A 22,169-nucleotide genomic window follows, 5' to 3' on the forward strand; every position below is an offset into this window, starting at 1 on the left:
TCCACTTTCCTCAATACACAGGTTTCAGCTACTTTGCCAGCTCACAGCCATGACATTCAAAGCAGCTAACTTCTGGGCCAAGCTTTGCCACTTACTTAGCTGTGTGATCTCACCTATGTCACTTACGTGCAGGTCTTGACCTGTATGGACACCTGCTCCGTAATCATCTCCTGCATGTAAAGAAGTGGGGTAAACTCTACTAGGTATGTCTTCCTAGGAGGGGGCACATGTGTACCATCACAGATGGCCAGTGGAGCCTGGTTCCTGAAGACCTGGTCCAGAAGGAACAAGTATGGCCTTACATTTTCTTTTTTAATTCAGATCTTTAACATATGAACATGCTGTAGATTCGTTTGATCCTATTCCTGCCCTGTTACCTTTTTTTGCCCTCTCCCCCCAATCCCCTGAGGACCCTCTTTCTAAGAAGACCTCCTTCTTTGTGCTCTCATTCCGATTGTCCTCCCCAATCCTCTAAGTCAGTGACTATCTCCTCTTCTCTTCAAAAAGCTGTGAGGCAAAAAAAAAAAAAAAAAAATTAGAGCCGGGCGTGGTGGTGCACGCCTTTAATCCCAGCACTCGGGAGGCAGAGGTGGGAGGATCGTCGAGAGTTCGAGGCCACCCTGAGACTACATAGTTAATTCCAGGTCAGCCTGGACCAGAGTAAGACCCTACCTCAAAAAACCAAAAAAAAAAAAAAAAGCTGTGAAGTCATTTGTTTTTATATCTATTTATTTATTTTTATTTTTCATGTTCTTTTTGACGCTACCATCTTAGGCCAGCATGAGCCAAATTTTGGTTCAAGTCAGAATTTAAATGGTTCCTTATAATTACAGTTTACAACTTCTGAACCATGCCCACACCTAATATCATGCATGCAGTGAATCTCCTGTAACCAATAGTGTTATAGCATTTAACGCCACCCATCGCCCTGTCTGATAAGAAGACAGAAATGTTTGGCCAATTGGAAATGCTACTTGTTCTAAGTCGACATAGTATTTTAGCTTTTTTTTTTTCAAGTTTTTTTTTTTTTTTTTTTCCTCACCAGGGTTTACAGCTCCCGCTTACTGATTTCAAATAGACACTTTATATTTAGAGAATGTGTGCATGTGGGGGCGGGGACTGGGTTGGAATCAGACATACAAAATCATGGTTTCCCTGATATTTTATATACCATCCCATCACATAACCACTTGGGAGAGCTTGGTGTATTATGTGCTATGTGTCCAATCTGTTAAGAAATCATAGCACCATGCAGAGCAATCATTTACTTAATGTCTCTAGCAGACCAGACACTTGACAGATATTGTCTCTAATCAGCCAAATGCCACAAGAAGCCAGGTATTATCTGAACTTAATGTTACACTTAGGAATGATACCCAAATTCCTAGGGCCAGTCCTATGTTACTTGGTGAAGAAAAATAACGAAGTGTTGGGCACGGAAAAAGGTCTCGTATACCATCTTTAGCTCCACCCTTCATTGCCCAACTATGGTTAAACTTTTTCACCTCTCCATTTCCTCACTGAAAAGTAGGATACTGCTTAGTCCCTGCAGAAATTGTACTGAAATAAAAACCACAGAGAGTCTACTTCGGGTTTGGCTCAAGACGGTACTTATTCTAAATGTTTACTAATAGGGCCACTAGAATTTGAACAGGCCTTCCTGAGGCTGCAATTCTGACTGCCAGGAAAAAAACCCTAAATGGCTTCAGGAAAATGAGGTCCTACCGTTAGTCTCAATTTGAATTCCAATCGAGAAAAAGCAGTGGTCAAACAAAACTCGTCGACATGCAGCTTTAATAGACTGAGCCTAGAAACACCGTCTTTCAAGGAAATGGAATGATTATCCACTTTACGTAAAGCAGAGTTTTTTATTACGTGATTGTAAATGAGAGAATATTTGGTCTACAATCTACCTGTGCACTATAGGATAGATCATTGCCTGGATCCATTTCTCCTTGATTTTTTTTTTTTTTTTAAAGTAGCCTACTTACTCCGAATCAGAGCAGGTATGTTCTAGAAACTAAAGTGCAAGAAAATGGTGGTCTTCTGGTCAGATATTAAAAAAAAAGCAGAAAGCTCCTTTCCCCCGAGCTTGTATATGTCTATTAAAAAAAAAACAACCCAAAAACAGAAAAACAAACAAAAAAACCCACTAGTCTGCAGTGGGCAGCAGGAGTGCCTCTCAAGTGTACTCTGCAGAATGACCTTTCCTTTGGAATTTTTTTTTTTTCAGGAAAACACCACCCAAAATAAGCCCAAACCCCCAAAAGACATGGTAGAATAATATCATAATAGGATGACAAAAGGAAGAATTATTTGTAAATTGAAAATTAAAAATGTTTACTAATCCTTCAATTTAAGATCCTAAATATATCATAGTAATTAAACAGTTTATTTAAGGGCTGGAGAGATGGCTTAGCGGTTAAGCACTTGCCTATGAAGCCTAAGGACCCTGGTTCCAGGCTTGATTCTCCAGGACCCACGTTAGCCAGATGCACAAGGGGGCGCACGCGTCTGGAGTTCGTTTGCAGTGGCCAGAGGCCCTGGCACATCCATTCGCTCTCCTTTCTCCCTAATAAATAAATAAAATATTTTTAAAGAGAAAAAAATGACAATTAATACTTATGAATGAATGTCTTACATTAAAAAACCTAAAACATGCCTTGTGATAAAGACATTGTTCTAATCTTCTCCCTCACGCTTTTCTGCAGAAACAAAGAAACATGTACTTCTGAGGTCTGAAGTATGTTCTCCCTCACTGGAGGAAACACAATTTTCTTGCCTTTCAAGTAATGTTTAAAATGCAATATTTTTCTGATTTGTTTTACAATGTGCTCACAGCTCAACAGAGGTTGGTTTTTTTTTTCCTACTGAAATGATTCTTTATATCCACATTTCCTCCCTATGGCTCACTACTATAAACTACAACTCAAAAGACAGGAACTACCAGCATCTGAATCCTGCAGTGTTCCACCCAGTGCACTGAAATCTACAGTGAGACTTTTTTTTTTTTTTTTTAACAAAAGGATATATTGGCTGGTCCCATTTGATTTTTTGCTGTATTTGTACTGTTTATGGGAGAAAATGATCACATTGATTCCTAGGACTCAAGACAACCATTCTGTTTTATGGGTAATTGTCAAAATGTCGCTGATGAGTACAAAACGCACAGACATTGCCGAGATGTAAAGTGTGGTATCTGGGATCCTTGTGCCTTTTAGCTCATGGGACTAGACTATAGGGGCACCCAGGGCCCAGCCACTAATGAGCTCTGACACATGAGGTTAGGCTGAAGAGATGTGCTGGAAACTCCATACCGTGGGCAGGTGGGGGGTCACTACTGCCGTGACAGTGACTTCTTTATCTCAGAACAGATTACTTGAGGGAGAGAGAGAGAGAGAGAGATGGGGTGGGGGAAGGAGAATGAATGGGTGCACCAGAGCCTCCTGCAAACAAACATGCATATATACATGTGTACATATACATAGAGAGAAGGGGGAAACGACCAAATAAGAATGAGTGGGTGCACCAGGGCCTCCTGCATCAGGTTATACATCTGCATTTGGTTTTGCCCGCATTATCAGGCACGCATGCTTTGCAAAGCAGGTGCCTTTAACCACTGAGCCATCTCCCCAGCCCTGCTTCAATATTTCTCTGTGACATTCACATGCTGTATCTGAACTGTCACCAATTATAGTAAATGAAGCTCTTCAAATCAATCCTAATTGGATGTGTCAGAAGTACATTTAATTAAAAATACTGAAAGGAAGGGAAGGTTGTTGGGAAGGATTATTTACTCTGATATTACTAGGTAATATCTGATATTATTTTTTACAAATGTTTCAAGTATTTTCTACCTTAAAAATAGTGATTTCTATTAAGATGTTCATTTAAGATTTCTACTTAATGGCTGCTAATGCTCTTCCGTTGTAATCATTTTTTTTCAATTCATATTGTACAATAATAACCATATCCCATCATGAACCCTGTTTACAGGGAAAATGCAATAGTGCAGGCCACATAAAAACAATCAACCTAGATTAATGCTGCAGTGGTTTTCAAATTCAGTTGTTCAGCAACAGTGGGAGGGCACGCTGTTTTAGAGCTCCTGCTACAGCTGGTTGAAGATGGAGAAAAGAGAAACAAGAAATAGCTCTGATCTTCCCAACCATTGAAGGTCTAGACAAACGTGAAACTGGCTGCTTGTTTTCTTCTACACACTCTATTCTTTTCCTCCCTCAAGCCAAATATTTAACATGCACATAAAGTAGCTACAGTTTCAATATTCCATATTTTATTGAGAACCAAGGTACATTGATTCAGTTCAGAAGAATGGGAAAACATCTTTAAAAGGAAGATTTATAAAGCAAGCCCTTAGTGTTCCTGGAATGCCTTAAACATAGGTGCACCCATTTTTATTGTTCTTACTGTGAGATAGGTAGGGCAAATTGTTTTTTAAAGATTTATTTTCTTTTGTTTATGGAAGAGGAAACAGTGATTCAATCATTTTCTCAGTCCTATAACTTGCCATATACTGTATCTTGCAGCTCTCTATAAAAAAATAATATTAGCATCTATATTGGTGATACTTTTGTTATACAGCTACCTGCTAGAGAAATTTCACAGGAAGGATTCTAGTTGCTGCTTAAAATCCAAGCATCTTTCATTAAAATATTTGTCAATGGTTGTTACAAGCATGATAACAAACTACAAACTCAAGTCCTGGTCATTCCTTCCGAATGGTAGAATAAACTAAAATAAAACAAGGGATTAACAGCACTGGGGTATAGGAATCAGAAGCTGAGGATATTCAACACCTACCAAAGCAGAGATCCAGAGGCTCCTAAGAGCTCATCACTGAAGTAGACTTAAAACTCACCAGCCATGGCTCAGGGCATTTTGCAAAAGAGGGGGCAGAAAGACTGTAAGAGCCACAGGTTGAGACATCATGCCTAGAGGCATTCTCTCCCCTGCCCCCAAATAACTGATTACTGCTCCCACAAGTCGTAAACTACAACCCCAAACAAAGCTGGGTGTTGTGGTGCTGACCTTTAATCCCAGCACTTGGAGGCAGAGGTAGGAGGATCACTGTGAGTTCCAGGCCACCCTGAGACTACATAGTGAATTTGAGGTCAGCCTGGGCTAGAAAGCAAGACTATACCTTGAAAAACAAACAAACAAAAACCCCAAAACAACAACAAAAATGAAAACAAACAAAACATAGTAAGACAAAAAAACCAAGAAGAAGGAAGGCATTGGTCCAAACACTGCTCACCAAATTCCATACTTTTTAAAAATATTTTTTTTTTATTAGAAAGAGAGATAGAAAAGAAAAACACAAGTGGGCACACCAGGGCTTCTTGCCCCTGCAAATGAACTCCAAATGCCATGTGCCACTTTGTGTGTCTGGCTTGACATGGGTATTAGGGAATCAAACCTAGGACATCAGGCTTTGCAAGCAAACACCTTTAAACAGTGAGCAATCTGTCCAGCACAAATTCTGTAGTTTTTCTTATACTGAGATAAATAAACCAGAATAATTTAATGAGTCTATGCCATATCTACAGGGCAATATATAGTATGAATTTATATTAAACTTCCTGAAAACATCATAGTATGTATTCCTTTTTTTGTAATGCAAAAGGGAGAGAGAATTCATGTGCCAGGGCCTCCAGCCACTGCGATTGAACTCCAGATGCGTGCGCCCTCTAGTGCATCTGTGCAACGTTGTGTGCTTGCATCATCTTGTGCGTCTGGCTTACATGGGACCTGGAGAGTTGAACATGAGTCCTTAGGCTTCACAAGCAAGCACCTTAACTGCTAAGTCATCCTCCAGCCCTACTCCTTGTTTATTTTACTCTGATATTCCAATGTTTTTGATGTCAGTATACCATTCTAGGTTCAGATTCTTTAACCTTTTACACTGCTTTCCCTTTTAGAAATGTAAAATGCTAGCCGGGCATGGTGGCGCACACCTTTAATCCCAGCGCTCGGGAGGCAGAGGTAGGAGGGTCGCCGTGAGTTCGAGGCTACCCTGAGACTCCATAGTGAATTCCAGGTCAGCCTGGGCTAGAGTGAGACCCTACCTCAAAAAAACAAACAAACAAAAAAAGAAATGTAAAATGCTTATATAAAGATGCATTGAACTGTCAAATGTCAGGGACTCATGACTGCTTAGAGGTGTCAGACTAAAGAAAAATCTTATAGCTGGTAGGAGGATACATATTTCTCCTTTCCCTTAGAGACTGTTCTTTATGTGAGGCATAAGAGTTTGCTGTAAATTAGCAATACAGCACATTCTAGGAGGTGATGCTTTGGTAAATATAATGTCATAGTCTCCATATTCCAAGAGCTTCTAACTATGGAAGCACCTCAAAGAAGTCTACCAGGAGGGCAAAATGGAAACACTGCTTTGTGACCGCTGGGGGCATTGCTCCTTGGTGTTGATCTGTTCCTCTCTGCTGTGGATCAGGTCTGTGGCATCCAAGAAATAAGAAAGACAGGGAGAGAGAATGTAGACATATCCCTTGATGGTTTTAAGATAGCTGCAGGTGGCCCTGAGGTCTTCTGACTGCAAGGCAAGGTTTGCCTCCTACGCTTTAGAGCACTTGGATTGACGGAGGGAGGCAGGGCTGAGCGCTTGGAAAAATGTGTCTTTATTTTACATGTCTTTGCTTCTTTCAAATAATCGTGACCAGCCTCTTTCTCCTTCCTAGCGAAGGAGTCAGGCTGACCAGTGAATAGAGACATGAAGGAGTATCACTAAAATATAAACATTATTACACATGTACTCTATGAAGTCTCTGAGAGCAAAATAGTCTGTGAAAATTTTGGGAGTTTGGAAGAATGGCTTTTTTATGCCTTCTCAATGGCCCATGAAGAGTGTCACCTTGCACCTCTCCTTGGTGTAAGGAGCTGTTATCACTTAGAATCTGCAATGTCCGGTGTCAGACTTGCCACAGCCTCCAGTCACCACTATCCTGGGCTGGCTTTTCTCTGAGGCTGTGGGTTCGATACCTCTGATAGGCTTTTGACTTCCTCACGTACCTCCCCACACAGTGCCCCAGCCACAGCAGCCCTGACTTCTGGCATTCATGCCCACTGGCTGCCAAATGCCTAACTGTGCCATTCTTTTAAAATCCCCCTTCCCTGAAGGGAAAAAAAAAAAAAAAATCAACAGAACAGTAGCTTTTTTTTTTTTTTTTTTACCCCTTTAAGAACTTAGCCTTTCTTCTTTACTATTTCTGGAAAGTGTCTTTTCTTTAGAAAATGAATCTCTACAACTTTGATAATTCTAAATCCTACTCTTCTGCCCAATGCTGTCGCATGCCCTTCTCAAGTCTCTGTCAAAGATGATCATCATTCCAGACAACGAAGCCAGCACCGGTCTCTGTCAGTTCTTCCTTCTCACTCTCGTGAGTCAGGCCTTCCACTCCAATGGACCAATAGCTATCACCCATTATCCTTCCCCAGTGGTCTCCTATTCCACGAGGCAGCACCCTCCATGAGACCTTGCATAGCACGGAGGGACTAAACTGCTAAGGCCACTATGCTGAACTTTCCTACTGTAAATAACTTAATACAAATGACTTGCTCTATTTATGAGAAGGGCCAGGATTCCTTATTATAGGGCCCCAGGGTCTTTATTTCAACTCCTCTCCCATCTAAGTACTAAGCAGCGCCGCCCCTGCTTAGCTTTGGAGATCAGATGAGACTGGGCGTGCTCAGGGTGGTATGGCCGTAGATTCGTCTCCTTCTCTACTTCCTGGGAATGGTCCTGCATCTGCCTAGGCAGACTTTGGTGGGACTGGGTCAGCTTAAGAGGGTGTCTCATGCTCAAGTCTTTAGCTTCCCACCCCTTCCCTCTCCTCCCTTTGTGTCAACATAACTCCCTACCCACTTCTTCCTATCTTCTAGAACTTTGTTTTGGAACTGGACTTTAGTCACTTCAGCATTTTCATTGCCAGTATTCAAGCATTCTAAAGAATACCAAATCCTGTAAGTCATGTGATCCACATTACGGGGTGAGCACACGTCTTAGGGGGCAGTGTGTAGGCTCTTGCTGCTGGGATATGCTTCTGAGGCCCTGGGCACAAAGCAGACATCAATCAGTCAAGGAGTTAGCACCTCACAGCCTCTTACCTTGAAGACCATCCGCCAAATGGTTCCTTGAGCCTCACAGACTAGGTCTAAATTTCATCACACACAGGAGATGAAACATTAGAGCATAAAATATTTAAATAAGGCTTTAGATTAATATCAAGATATTAAAGAGGTAAAGAGGGATGATAATGGTATCTTTTTTTAATATGAAGTTCATTTCTTAAGAAAAAATAGATACTATCCAACTTTTCTTTTTCCACTGGGTTAGCAGAAATCCAAATTAGAGTTTCAACTTGGAATGACTAGGAATTAATTATTTAGAGTATGGCAAGATAACTACTAAGTTATAATAATCACCTTCCTAGTATTTGAAAGCCAGAGATCTTGTTCAAGTGTTTAAAAAATTATTTTTATTTATGTGGGGGGAGGGGAAGGAGAGATTGAGAGAGAAAGGGTGCACCAGGGTCTCCTGTCCCTGCAAAGGACCTCTACAGGCATGTGCTACATTGTGCATCTGGCCCACATGGGTACTAGGGAATTGAACCTGGGCAGACGGACCTTGCAAGCAAGTACCTTCAACCTCTGAGCCATCTCCCCAGTCCAAGTTGCTCTACTTTCTGATGGGTCAACATAATTGTGATTTGATGTAATGCTGAAACGCAGGATAGTTTAAGCATAAAGAGCATCATAGTACATTGGGTCATCTGGGGTTCAAATCCCCTTCTTTCTAGCTATGTGACCTCGAACAAGTGACCTAGTTCTTACATGCCTCAGTGGATTGACTTCTAACATGAGGATAGAAACTCCTACTTACTTCAGGGGATTATTATAAGGATTTAAAATGAGAATACAAAAAATTGTTCAATAAATATTTATTTTTAAGAGTCCGAGGATCAGATGATTTTGTCATATTGAAACTACTGGGCTGACGAGGTGGCTTAGTGATTAAGGTGCTTGCCTGTGAAGCCTAAGGACCTCAGTTGGATTCCCCAAGACCCATGTAAGCCAGATGCACAAGGTGGTGCATGTGTCTGGAGTTCACTTGCAGTGGCTAGAGGCCCTGGCATGCCCATTTGTTTTTTCTCTCTCTCTTTTTTCTCAAATAAGTAAATAAATAAATAAAAATAAAACTATAAAAAAATAAAAGAAAACTAGTAGGAATCAGGCATGGTGGCACATCTCTTTATCTCAACACAGAGGTAGGAGCATCACTGTGAATTCAAGGCTACCTGAGACTACATAGTGAATTCCTGAGCTACAGTGAGACCCTACCTCAAAACAACAATGACAACAACAACAAAAAAACCCAAAAAATCAAGTTAGTATTTTCCTTGTCACAATTGCTTAGAGTTCAGATCAAAAGAACCAGCTTCCCAAACTTGGGAAATGTTGATTCACAAAAAAGCTGGTTGTTGCAGCTAAGTGTTTGAATTGCCTTACTTATACTTACCTGTGTAAAAAGCCAAAAAATAAAAAGTTTTATTAGTAGCTCATTGCTATGACAAAATACTTAACCAAAATGACCTAAAGAAGGAGGACTTGTTTGGACTTATAGCTTGAGGGGACACAGTCCACTGTGGCGGACAAGTCAGGGCCACAGGAGCCCGCAGCAGAGGGTCACAGTGTCCCTACAGTCAGAAGGCAGAGAGTGACGCATACTTGGGCTCCGTTCTCTTTCTCTGTTCTATCCAGTTCGGGACCTCAACCCATGTAATGATGTCACCCACATTCAGAATAGGTCACCTTACCTCATGTCAGGGAATCTGGAAACTCCCTCACAGACATGCCCAGAGGTTGCCATGGTGATTCTAAATCTCACCACCACATTGAGAAGCAAGATTAACCATCATGACTGGTATGAACAACAAATGAGAAAATTTGTAGCCTTGGAACTCAAGAAGTGCTCAGTAATTTTTTTTTTTTTTTTTTTTATGAGAGAGAGGAGGAGCATGAGTGAGAGAGAGAGAAAAAGAGAATTGGCACACCAGACCCCCCCAGCCACTGCCATGGAACTCCAGACCCGTGTGCCACCCTGTGTGCATGTGTGACCTTGCACACTTGCATCATCTTGTGCGTCTGGCTTATGTGGGATCTGGAGAGTCAAATATGAGTCCTTAGGCTTGGCAGGCAAGCACCTTAACAGTTAAGCCATCTCTCCAGCCCTAAAGCATTGTTTTTGCCCAAATCTGTCCCCACTAAGAACTTCCATCCTCTCAGTAGCAATGGAAGAGCTACTTTTAAATCTCAGGTTACCATTAATTCAGACAGAAGGAAAATGGGCTCATACATAGCCAAGTATCTCATGAAATTTTTCTTAATAAATTCCTTCAGCTAGTTTTTAAGAACATTTGGACTACTAGTGAAGCTGTGAGTCAAATCAGGGGCAGCCTTTCAAAGACTTTGGGGTGAACCTCTCCAACACCCATGTGCCTGGCTCTACATGTCTTTTTATTTTATTTTATTTGCAAGCAGAGAGAGACAGACAGACACAGAGAGAGTGTGTGTGTGTGAACAGGCAACCCAGTACCTCAAGCCACTGCAAATGAACTCCAGACACATGCACTACTGTGCATCTGGCTGTTCATAGGTATTGGGGAATAAAATCAGAGGTATTAGCCTTTGCAAGCAAGTACCTTAACTGCTGAGCCATCTCTCCAATTTGCTATCTTTTTTTTTTCTGCTCTCAACTTTCCTTTTTCCCATTTCTATTTCCCATGTTTTAAATTACATTTTAACTCACTAAAATCTCAGAGCTACTTGGTTCCCGGGTAGAATGTTTTATAAACAAACACATAAACATGGGGAATAAGTTTGAAAATTACTCTCTGTGCTCCTAATTTATAGTTTTCAAATCTTCTCCACCATTTAAAATTTTAAACTACCAGAAACTTTGTTTTGATAACACTAATTTCACTAATTTACTTTTTGCTCACACATCCTGATGCCAAATCATTCTCCAATAAATTGCTTCAAAATATTTTCTACTTGAGAGCAGCAAATACTTGGCATAGAGACAGGTTCCGGGGTGAGTCCTATAGATATACTAGTTATCAAACAATGGACACATGATGCTTAAGCAATGCAATGTGCTAGGTGCTGCCATTAGTGAATCACACCCCCTCCTTGTGTTTGGGACTCTGGACTGGATAAGGGTCAGTAACAATCACAACATTCACTCACTGGGATGAGTAAAAAGACAAAGCTAGGAATGTAAATGGCACAGACTTAATGTCTGAAGCATGGGAAGGCCTTAACAATCAGATACCAGGTAGCTAAGTCATTTCAGCATACCACATGGAGGAGGAGAGAGAAAAATAATGTATACACGTGCGTCATACACATGTCAGCTCCAAGATTTATGGCCTCCTAGGTTCTGACCATAGTTCACTAGGTCTCTCTAAATGCCTGTGTTGCAGCAATTACATCTTACGCCATGGACGCTGACTCTAAAACCTTTACTTTCAACCTTGTGTTGTTGACCAGGCTTCAGCATGAAGCATCCCACTTCCTATTAGACACACCTGAATGTTCCATAGGCATTGCAAACTCACCCTAGGTCAAACCTCTCTCTTTAGCCCCCTTGTGCTAATAATTCTTTTATTGCTCTGCAGCTCAGTCAGCTTTTTATTTGTTACATCAGTAATCCATGGGTTATGTTTAATCCCCTACTCACCCCTCACTGTACCGAAAGTTCCACCAAGACAGGTGCTGTTGACTATTTTTCATTCACAGATCCTTGCCCAAGATGAAACAATTGGCCTTCAGTAGGGGATGGATGAATCCACTTCTGCTGAATGAAGGACCCTCCTCCCCCAACACCCAGGAGCGGTTCCCAGTACAGAATTCAGATCTTGGCACATGGCGTCAGGAATGAGCTTAGGGAGTCACCCTGGTGTTTGGCCTTTTTTCTCTCCAATACTGAAGCATTAATAATACTTCCCAGATAGCTCGGGGGTCTGCACCTTTCTGTTAGTTCCAACCTTGCTGGCTTAGGTCTACCCTGGTCATCTTTCTCTCTAGCTCTCTTTTATAGGGTGTATTGTCTACATGTACAGGTGTGTGTGTGTGTGTGTGTGTGTGTGTGTGTGTGTGTGCGTGTTTGTGCGTGTTGGTGTCTGTGTGTTTGTGTGCATGTAGGTATGTGGAGCCCAGAGGACAAACTCAGGCTGTTGTTCCTCAGCCACCGTCACCTATTTTGAGGCCAAGCCTCTCACTGTCCTGGAACTTGTAAGTAGGCTAGACTGGCTGGCCATGAGCTCCATGGATCCTCCTGTTTTTCCTTCCCCAGTGCTATAAGTCTGAACCACCACAACTAGTTTTTAAATTTTTATTTATTTATCTATTTTGGGGTGGCAGACAGAGAGAGAGAAGGAATGGATGTGCCGGGGCCTCCAGCCACTGTAAACAAACTCCAGATACATAAGCCACCTTGTGTGTCTGGCTTACATGGGTCCTAGGGAATCGAACCTGGGTCTTTTTGGCTTTGCAGGCAAGTGTCTTAACAACTAAGTCATCTCTCCAGCCCCAAGGGTTTTTTTTTTGTTTGTTTTGTTTTTTGGTTTTTTTGAGGTAGGGTCTCACTCTAGCCCAGGCTGACCTGGAATTCACTATGGAGTCTCAGGGTGACCTCGAACTCACAGTGATCCTCCTACCTCTGCCTCCTGAGTGCTGGGATTAAAGGCATGTGCCATCATGCCTGGCAATTTTTTTTTTTTTTAACATAGGTTCTGGGGATTGAACTCAGATCCTCATGCATGTAAGAAAAACACTCTATTGAACTATTTTCCTAGCCCTTATTCTAGGCCTTTTCTTGCCTAAGAAAATGAAAACAACCTGCTGTATTAAAGCATTCAGGGATTCTGCTTTCATCAAGATGAATTCATGCTCCTCCTGGGAGTCGAGGACCTGGCACTAATCTGCATCTTGACCCCCACTTTAATAACCTCACACCTCAAACTTTATACAGTGGTAACACAAAATTGTTTCTGGTGCCTTGTGCAGGCAGCCTGCCCTTATCGTCTCTCCTCTTAGCCTTGCCAAGTCTGATCTGTCTCCATTCGGCTTGGGGTCAATTCTTTGAGAAGCTTTCCCTCACCTTCCAGGGTGGCCTAAATGTCATGGCTCTGTGTGTTTCCATAGCAACCAAGTGAAGGGATATCAAAAATCTCTGAAAACAACTGCCATGGATACTCAAGGTGTACGGATATGGAAGGAAGGAAAGACTTGTGGTTAGAATGGGAAATGCCCGCTATAACTTCATGTGTTTTAACACTCGTCCATAGCCAGAGGTAGGGTCTGACTGGAAGATTCCACGTGCATCATTGGAGGTAGGCTTTGCATTTTCTCAGCCTGGCTCCACCTCCTGTTCTTTCTCAATTCCTGGCTGTGGACACAACAGTATGATCAGTGTTATGCTCCTCTTGCCAAATCTTCCCCATCTCCATGAGTTACTCTCCAGTGAAATGAAAGCCAAAATAAATCATCCCTCGATTTAGTTTTTTCTCATCAGGAGAAAAGTCACTAAAACAAGCATGCTAATACTGATATAACCTATTGGTAGGTATTTATTAGCTCTTACAAGTATAGAAGTAAGAGTGAATCAGTTCCTTTATTCTTCATTTCTGATTAAACAACAACAACAACAACAACAAGAAGTCAGGCCGGGCGAGGTGGCGCACGTCTTTAATCCCAGCACTCACGAGGCAGAAGTAGGAGGATTGCTGTGAGTTTGAGGCCATCCTGAGAGTCCATAGTGAATTCCAAGTCAGCATGAGCTAGGCTGAAACCCTACCTCGAAAAATCAAAAGCAAACCAAAATCAAAACCCCAACAAATCATCTTCAACTCAATCTTCACTGTGTTTCCTGAGAAAATTATCTCTAGTTCTTGGTTTCCTGCCTGATGATGGACTTGGGTTCCCTTAAACCTGCTGTACATAGTTCTTGGGGACACGCGGGGCTGATCATACATTATTAACTGAAGACATTTGATAGACATTGACTTATTTCCTTGCCTCATCAGTGCTTCGAATTCACATTGGCAGCTATAAGAAGGTATATTTATTATGGCCCAATACCATCCTAATTTGGCTTGTGTCTGCTCCGTTGGAGGTGTCTATTTTGTGGTACAATAGACCATTCTCTTCTGCAGCCCACAGAGCACCAATGCGGATAAGTTGGGCTGATAGCACAGTGAGAAATGCTTTCCTCCTGAACTGCTTTGTTACCTCATCAATTTGACAGAAGCAAAGACAATGAACTATTTTATTTATTTATTTGAGAGAGAGAAAGTGGGAGGGAGAGAGAATGGGCACAACAGGGCATCTAGCTGCTGTAAACGAACTCCAGATGCATGCGCCCCCTTGTGCATCTGGCTTGCGTGGGTTCTGGGACACTGAACTGGGATCCCTTGGCTTTGCAGCCAAATGCCTTAACCACTAAGTCATCTCTCCAGCCCAACAATAAACTATCAATCAACCACAGTATTCCCTTAACACATTTCTCATGTAGAATCGCCAATGAATTAAAAGACCACTGCCCTGAATGGAATGGACCACATATGAAAGGAATGTGGTTCATATTCATGGGCTTGGTTGTAGTGAATATACTGCACTGCGTACTAGAAAAATCCAAAGACTAGCCTGTTTACAGCAATTTTACCTTAAGAAAAACTTACAAGTCATCCAAGTCTTCTCTTTCAAGGAGACCTCTGAGACTGGACTATGACATCCCAACATTTGGTATCATTCTAAGATGGGGGCTCTTCCACCTACCAAGTTTGCTAACTAAAATATAAGTGAACTTCCCTTTATATAATAGTGAACTCCCTCTTTTATAGCCTGGTAAGTACCCTGTGATTTGTGGGAGTTGCATCTTCTAGACACTGCTCATCTACTGTGTATCCAAAAGGAAATTAGGTTATAAAACAGATTGTGGAACCTTGTCAGAATTGTTCATGGAAGGCTCTCTATGTGAAGTATGCAGATGAGATGAAGTTATAGCATTTTAAAACTTGAGCAGGGTGAAAACCCAAAGCAGAACTGGAAGTTTCACACTAGGACTTATAAAACAGGCATCCAAATTCTTGGGCTAGTTCTAATGGTAATTTCCTGACTGGTTTGGAGAAATTGTTTAATCTTAATTGCTCTGTGGCACAAAGAGCAATCATATGTTCATCCAAACCTTTATTTGGTGGCTGTATGTTATCAGAAGTCTTGCTAGGCCATCAAGGTAAGACCTTGTCTTGTCCACATATTCTACCAGAGGAGTTATAAGTCTAGTTTGTGAGAATGAGAAGATGGTACTTGCATTTACAGCCGGATGGCCTGGGTTTTGATTTCTTAGTACTTATGAAAAGCCAGAGGCACAAAGTAGCACGTGCATCAGTGCTTGGTTTTCAGAGGGGTACCCATCTTTCTCTCTCAATTTTCAAATAAATCACTTAAAAAATCAAACAAAAATAGTTTTGTTTGGAGTTATCAATAGTGTCTCAACTGTGTGACTCCAGAAGGCAAGAGTTCCCCAGTCTGTTGTAGACATTCCTCATGGCAAGGATTCTCAAGAGTCAGGGCACCAGTAAACTCCATCAAGGAACTTTCCACAAGACCTGAGTCAATACGCTCTTTGAGAACTGTGGATCAAGAAGGGTTATGTCATCTCAAAGGGCAGCTCTAAGATCAAAGTTACAAGAAAAATGAAGACCCAGTGAAGAAAGAATTAGGACTCAGAAATAAAGACCTAGTGGGCCAGTGATTCGCTCCCATCTTCTCTCTGCATGCATTGCCATGGAGCCAACCACTGCCTTTAGACAGCGATCATGAGCTAATGCTCTGATGTCACTCTCCAATGTTGGAAATATGTTCATACCATGTCCATGTAGGTAATCCACAGAAATGTGAATAGGATGTACTGATATTTTTCACATTGATTTCCAAACTGAGGAATTTGTCTTAATCTCATACCTAGTAAGCATTGTCAGAAATGAAAATGAGGTCTTCTGAATCTAAATACACCCAAGTTTTGGCCACTTGGAGGAAAATATGGGTGTTTGGTTTTAATTTTGTTATTATTTTTAAGAAAGAAAGGTCTCTAAGGTCTGTAAGTAGTTATAAAAAAAAATAAAAAGTAGGGCTGGAGAGATGGCTTAGCACTTAAGGTGCTTGCCTGAGAAGCTTAAGGACCCAAGTTTGATTCTCCAGGTCCCACGTAAACCAGATGCCATGGTGGTGCATGCATCTGGAGTTTGTTTGCAGTGGCTGGAGGCCTTGGCATGCCCATTCTCTATCTCTCTTTCTAATGAATAAAGTTAAAAAATAAAAAATATATAAACTTCCATTTGCAAGCAATAGTAATAAGGCTATTAGCTGACATCACTGGCAAATAAAGTATTCTGGAAGAGTTAGTTCTAAGTGTCTTTACAATAAATGTTTAAGAAGAAAAAGCATCAATACACATCCCCTTAAACAAACCATAAAGAAGAGGATTTACACTTCAAGAAAACAATGGCTAGTCTTCATACAATAACCACTGGATGGTGGTGGGCTGCCTCAGGATGACTACTCCGGAGAATGAGCCCAGAGCTGGTAATTTGGAGCTGTGGCTTGTTCTGCCCCCTCTGGGGAATGTCCTCCTGTCTTTCCTTGGTGCTGTGTGCTTCTGTTAGCTTTCACTGACTCCTCTGTCCCTGCCTCCTCTACCCACTGCTGCTTTCAATTCCTGTTGCCACAGTCTAAGAAGGAGCTTAAGGACAGCAAGGGGCCAAAGAAACTAAGGCAGCAAATACTCAAATACGGCAGCATATGCACACACACACATTATACACGTTAACATGCGCATGCGTACAGTACGGGCAGCAAACAATGTCTCCTCAGTGCTTGAATCACTTCCTCACTATGATCCAGCAGACATGGATGGATTAACATGAGTTCAAGAAGTGGTAAATCACAGGGAAGAACCTACTAGTTCTGTTGCATTGCTCAACAGAAGTCAATTTGCCTCCTTAATATTTATCTTTTTTGTCTGTTTGAGATAGGGCCCTGCTCTAGCCCAGGCTGACCTGGAATTCACTATGTAGTCTCATGCTGGCCCCAAACTCACAGTGATCCCCCTCTCTGTTGGGATTAAAGGTGTGCGCCACCATGCCCTGCTAATATTTATCTTTATACCCACATGTTAGCCCTGTTCAAAGCCCTAGTCATAAAAGCTTTTCTAGAGAGGACAGGGGCCAGTGCTAGCAATTAACGTCAAGAATCTTGACTGGTAAGTGCTGGAAATGAATTAGTAAGTGCTCAGTCCTACCCAGGACCCAGACAGCATCCTTATCCTTCCCATACTCTTTCTCCAGAGAGGCTGAGCGTCACAGCGAACACATCAGAGGGAGAACAGGAAGAAAATAGTAAGGGAACACATACAAAGTGCAAAAATGAAAAAGAATAAAGAGGTCTTTAGCCACATAAAGATTGTAATTTAAATCTACAAATTAACATTTTGGAGCTGGAGACGTGGTATAGTACTCACTCTGAGTTCTTTCTCCAGCACTTCAAACACACACACACAGACACACACACACACTCTCTCTCTCTAATGAACCAAGTCTACTAAATCAAAAGACTTTAACAACAATCATCATCCTATGATTAACTTTCTAATGAGTAGAAAGATATACTAATATTTAGTTCTCTTTGCACATTAATTTATACCCTAGTTATAAAAATAATTCCTCAGAGACTTCCACAGAAACTACTAAATATGAAATAGGCAAGTTTTTTTTTTTTTAATACTTTCTTTTTACATAGAGAAAGGCAGCTCCTGGCACCAGCTGAGGGGAGGGATCTAGCATGGAGCTAGCTGCCCTGTAAGTGGGGCACTTGGCACCATGGAAGCTTCCACTACTTTTCCACCAGGCTCTTCTGCATAGAGCTTCATTTTTACATATCACAGTCTTTGTACACTAATTAGTGAGCCCAGGAGTGTGTGGGGGGGGGTCGTCTTAGGTAGAGGTGCCAACCATCACTAGGCAGGTGCCAGAAGTCAATTTTACCTATTTATCTACTACAGAGTCAGCCACGTGACGAGGGCAGTAAAAATAGACCGGCTTCTCTGTACTGTGCAAATTTATTTTTCCCACTTTCTGAGATTCAACTTCTGTTAACAGATCACAGCGCTTCCCACTCTGGATCTGGAGGCCTGGGTTGTCCCTTCCCCATGTCCCCCCCACCCCTCACTGGCAAGGCACGTTCAGTTCAGGCTGAGGTGGCTCTGTGGGGGACTTTGACAGAACGTGCCCAGGAGCAGGGCACCTGCTTCAAATGGAGGCCTGATACGGATTGTCTCCACACCACGAGAGCAGAGTCAGGACAGGGACAAGCAGCCCGGGGAATTCTAGCAACTGGCTGGAGACCATGGCTTGCCTGAACCCAAGCCAGTGTTTTTAGCTTTGCAGCACAAGGGCCAATGAGTTTCCATCGGTGCTTTGGCCCACGTGTGTGTTGGGTTTTCTGTTACCTGTAACCCAGAACTCACATCCTGAGAAAGAGTGACTGAACCCCTATCGCTAACTCAATGCTTCTTTTGGGGACGATCAAAGACTTAATAGTGTTAACCAGGCTGGGGTGTGTCTCAGCGTACAGCACTGGCCTCCCATCTGAGAGGCCCTGGGTTTTATCCCTGGCACCCCATTAAGTAAACAAAGTATAACGAATGAAAAAAAAATGTAATATTAATTACACAATCAACCCAAAGAGCAAAGAAGTAATTCTGCATTGCAGAACTAACAATTCTAACTGTGGTCTCTGGAAACGCAGAGTTGAAACATTTAGGCTACATTTATTTTTTTCAAACCTCTGAGGCAAAATTCATCCCTCAGCCAAATTTCCCTGAGAATTAAAGCTCAGAGGATCTTCAAATGGAGAGTCCTCGGTGAACACAAGTGTCAAAGGCATGAAAATATTCCAGTAAGAAAGAAAACTCTCCACATTCAGACAGTTTTCAGCATGTATCAAACCATGTGGCCCAAGTCTGATGTTAATTATCTGCTTGTGAGTGAGTCTCTAAGAAGGCTAGAGACAACCATTTCTACTTAGGAAGTACAGTTTACTTGGCTAGACACCAAAGCTATCTAGCCTAAATATACATGATAAACTTCAAAGTTTTCACTAAGGTACTCACTTAGAAGCCTTCAGTGGCAATACAGGTAGGACTCCAGGGGGAACCTGGAGTGTGAGCAGTTGACTGATGAAATTATTCTGCATATCATATCATATCCCAATATGAACGCTTTGATTTGCACAAACACATGCATTTACGCAAGAAATATGGAAAAGGTCGAGATGATGATGCTGTGTATCTAGTGAAAAAGGCTATTCTAGAGCGTGCCAATGAAATCACAATGACACAGAGCTCTTTTTTTTTTTTTTCTAGTCTCACTGCGAGACAAAATGAAACAAGGGAAATTGCGGAAGGTCCTTCTGCCTAGTTGAGCTCTAACTGTAGTTTCCAATCAGTGCCCATTAAACATCGCCCAGTGGAAAGTCTCTGGGTAGTTTTCAAGATAAGGGATTACTACTATTCATTACTGACAGATTATATATGTCTATAACCTGCAGCATTTCCAAACAACATTGTACCATCATCTGTGCACGTATGGGACGCACGGGGAAGAATGTGTAAAAAGGAACACCCACATGAACATTTACCTTCCACTGCTCGTTTGAAGAAGACTTTGCAGCTGCCACAGGTCACCACCCCGTAGTGACATCCCGAAGCCTCGTCCCCACACACCAAGCAGATTTTGGAAGGTCTCGAGGATCCGGTCGTAACACTTCGTAAAGTAGAGCTAGGGAAAGAGATCAAGATTTCAGTAACGTCCCTGTGGTGGTGCGGTCGGTGGGTGCGCTGCTCAGCTAAGGTGCCACCCATGGATTCGACAGGCTCTGTCACCTACTGTGTGAAGCAGCAATGCAGAGGGAAAGCCGGGTCAGTCAGGGGAGGGATGACGTCAAGAACGTGTCCAGCAAGATCTATTCTTGCTACCGAGAGATGCGAGGGGAGAAAGGGAGACACATGTGAACTCCCCCCCCCCCGTTTTACACAATATTTATAAAAACCACTTATCCAATTTCTTATCTTGAACAAGACTCGAAATATTTACCCTATCTGGTTATTGGTATTGACAGCATGCCTTCAAATTAGCGAATCTCATGGAGATATGTTGCAACAGTTTAAGGATATAAGTAGCTCTTTGAAAAGTCATCTTGAAGGGCAACGCTCTTTGGGGGGGGGGGGGAACTTCTGAAGACATTTTAAAATTTAATTCTATTTTTAAATTTATTTGAGAGAGAGAGAGAGAGCGCGCGTGCGCGCACAGGGAGGAAGACAGAATTGGTGTGCAAGGGCCTCTGCCATTGCAATCGCCTCCAAATGCTTGCGCCACCTAGTGAGCATGTGCGACCTTGCACTTGCCTCGCCTTTGTGTGTTGGGCATATGTGCCATCTGGAGAGTCGGGCATGGGTCCTTAGGCTTTGCAGGCAAGTGCCTTAACTGTTAAGCCATCTCTTCAGGCCATTAAGGTATTTTTAAACATTACTAAGAGTTAATGGTATGTCCTAAACAAAATATAAATTCTCACGAGGAATGACGTGTATGTATGTGTGTGTGTCTATGTATATATTATGTATGAAGTATGTGTGACAGTTCAGACATGCACTGAGCAGGCCAAGTGCACTTGGCCACTTGTGGTCTGCATGTATTTAGTATTTGCCATTGAGTCTTGCACAAGGTACTAAGGGAATAAACATTAAAAAAAAAAAAACCCTAGTTTTTCTTTTTTGTCACAAAGTTGGTGGGGACATAAAGTGTCATGTTTGTGCTCTACCACAGGGGAAGATGGTGGCACTCAGGGGGGTCCGCCCTCCATCCTGGAATGGCTGGGAATAGATGGGAATCAGAAAATATTTGCCCAAATGTGATGGGTGAACTGAGTTTTGAAGCGTGACCAAGTGACAGCCACACAAAGGAGGAGGACAAGGGAATTGGAATAGGCAGTAATTCAGGAAAATGCAAGCTGGACGTGTTCAGAAAACGGTGGGTAGGGAGGTCACGTGCGGTAGCTATCACCCCAATGTCCATGTCCACCCTTCTGTCTTGCAGTGAAAAGCAGAAACGTGGAAAAAAAGACTCAAGAGAAAAATCCACCAAAAGGCCAAGATGGTTATGTCACGGTGACGACTCGTCTCTGTTTTTCAAATTAGCAAAGACATGGTAAAATCATGTCCTATGCACATTTGTTTCAAAACACTGTTTTCAGTGCAGGATAGCCCACTCACCCAAAATACCCGAAGGACCCACCTACCCAGCACCCCAGAGCCCTGAGGCATGAGCACCTCCTGGAAAATGACTTCTTAAATCAAGGACTGAAACGATGTTCTCCAAAGCTGTTTCTCCTCCTGAGAAAAGGGCTCTTTATTACTTTTATTGGTGTCCTTTGACTTCTTTATGGCATTCAAAACATTCCATCTCAGGACCAGCAACTTCTGCAACATATTGGCTGCTAAAACTCAATCCAGGCTTGGGCTCACGCACGGGACACATCCCAGAAAAGCCACCACGTGATAAATATGTATGTATAAATAAGCATGATTAAAAAAATCATTATTAAAATATAATTACTTTCTCACAATGACAAGTATAGGTGGGTTTTGTTTAGTGGTTTGAAGCCAGGGCTTATGCATGCGAGGAAAGTGCTCTACCTCTGAGCTACATCCTCACTCCTTATATGGGATGTGTATTATTTAATTTTTTTGTGAGCCTTGATCTTGGTCCCAGTATTTACTGGTCCTCAGCTTCAGTCTCTGGAATTCTCCTCTTTTTCTATCCAAATTTCCTTCTGGGTTGATCTCATCTAGCCTCTGGTTTTAAGAATTACTAATCTAAGAATTCCCAGATGTTCATCTCTGGCACAGATTCCTGTAGAACTTTAGTCCACTTACCCAGCTGCCCACCTGGCACTTGTATGTGAGTCAGTACACCTCAGACTCCACTCGAAATCAACTCTGCTTGTCTCTCTACCTC

General features: G+C 42.1%; 1 protein-coding gene across 4 annotated transcripts in view; it reads right to left on the reverse strand.

The window, feature by feature from the left end:
- The window catches only part of Nr3c2 (nuclear receptor subfamily 3 group C member 2), a 397,495-nt gene that overhangs the window by 177,821 nt on the left and 197,505 nt on the right, over positions 1–22,169 (reverse strand). For 3 of the 4 annotated variants that reach the window (XM_045131380.1, XM_045131381.1, XM_045131378.1), the window contains exon 3: positions 19,783–19,934. In XM_045131380.1, the coding sequence (XP_044987315.1) occupies positions 19,783–19,934 (152 nt within the window). The remainder of the gene's footprint in view (positions 1–19,782; positions 19,935–22,169) is intronic. The other variant, XM_045131382.1, reaches the window with a different exon arrangement.

Source organism: Jaculus jaculus, chromosome 12 (assembly GCF_020740685.1).
Source record: "Jaculus jaculus isolate mJacJac1 chromosome 12, mJacJac1.mat.Y.cur, whole genome shotgun sequence".
Lineage (NCBI taxonomy): Eukaryota > Metazoa > Chordata > Mammalia > Rodentia > Dipodidae > Jaculus > Jaculus jaculus.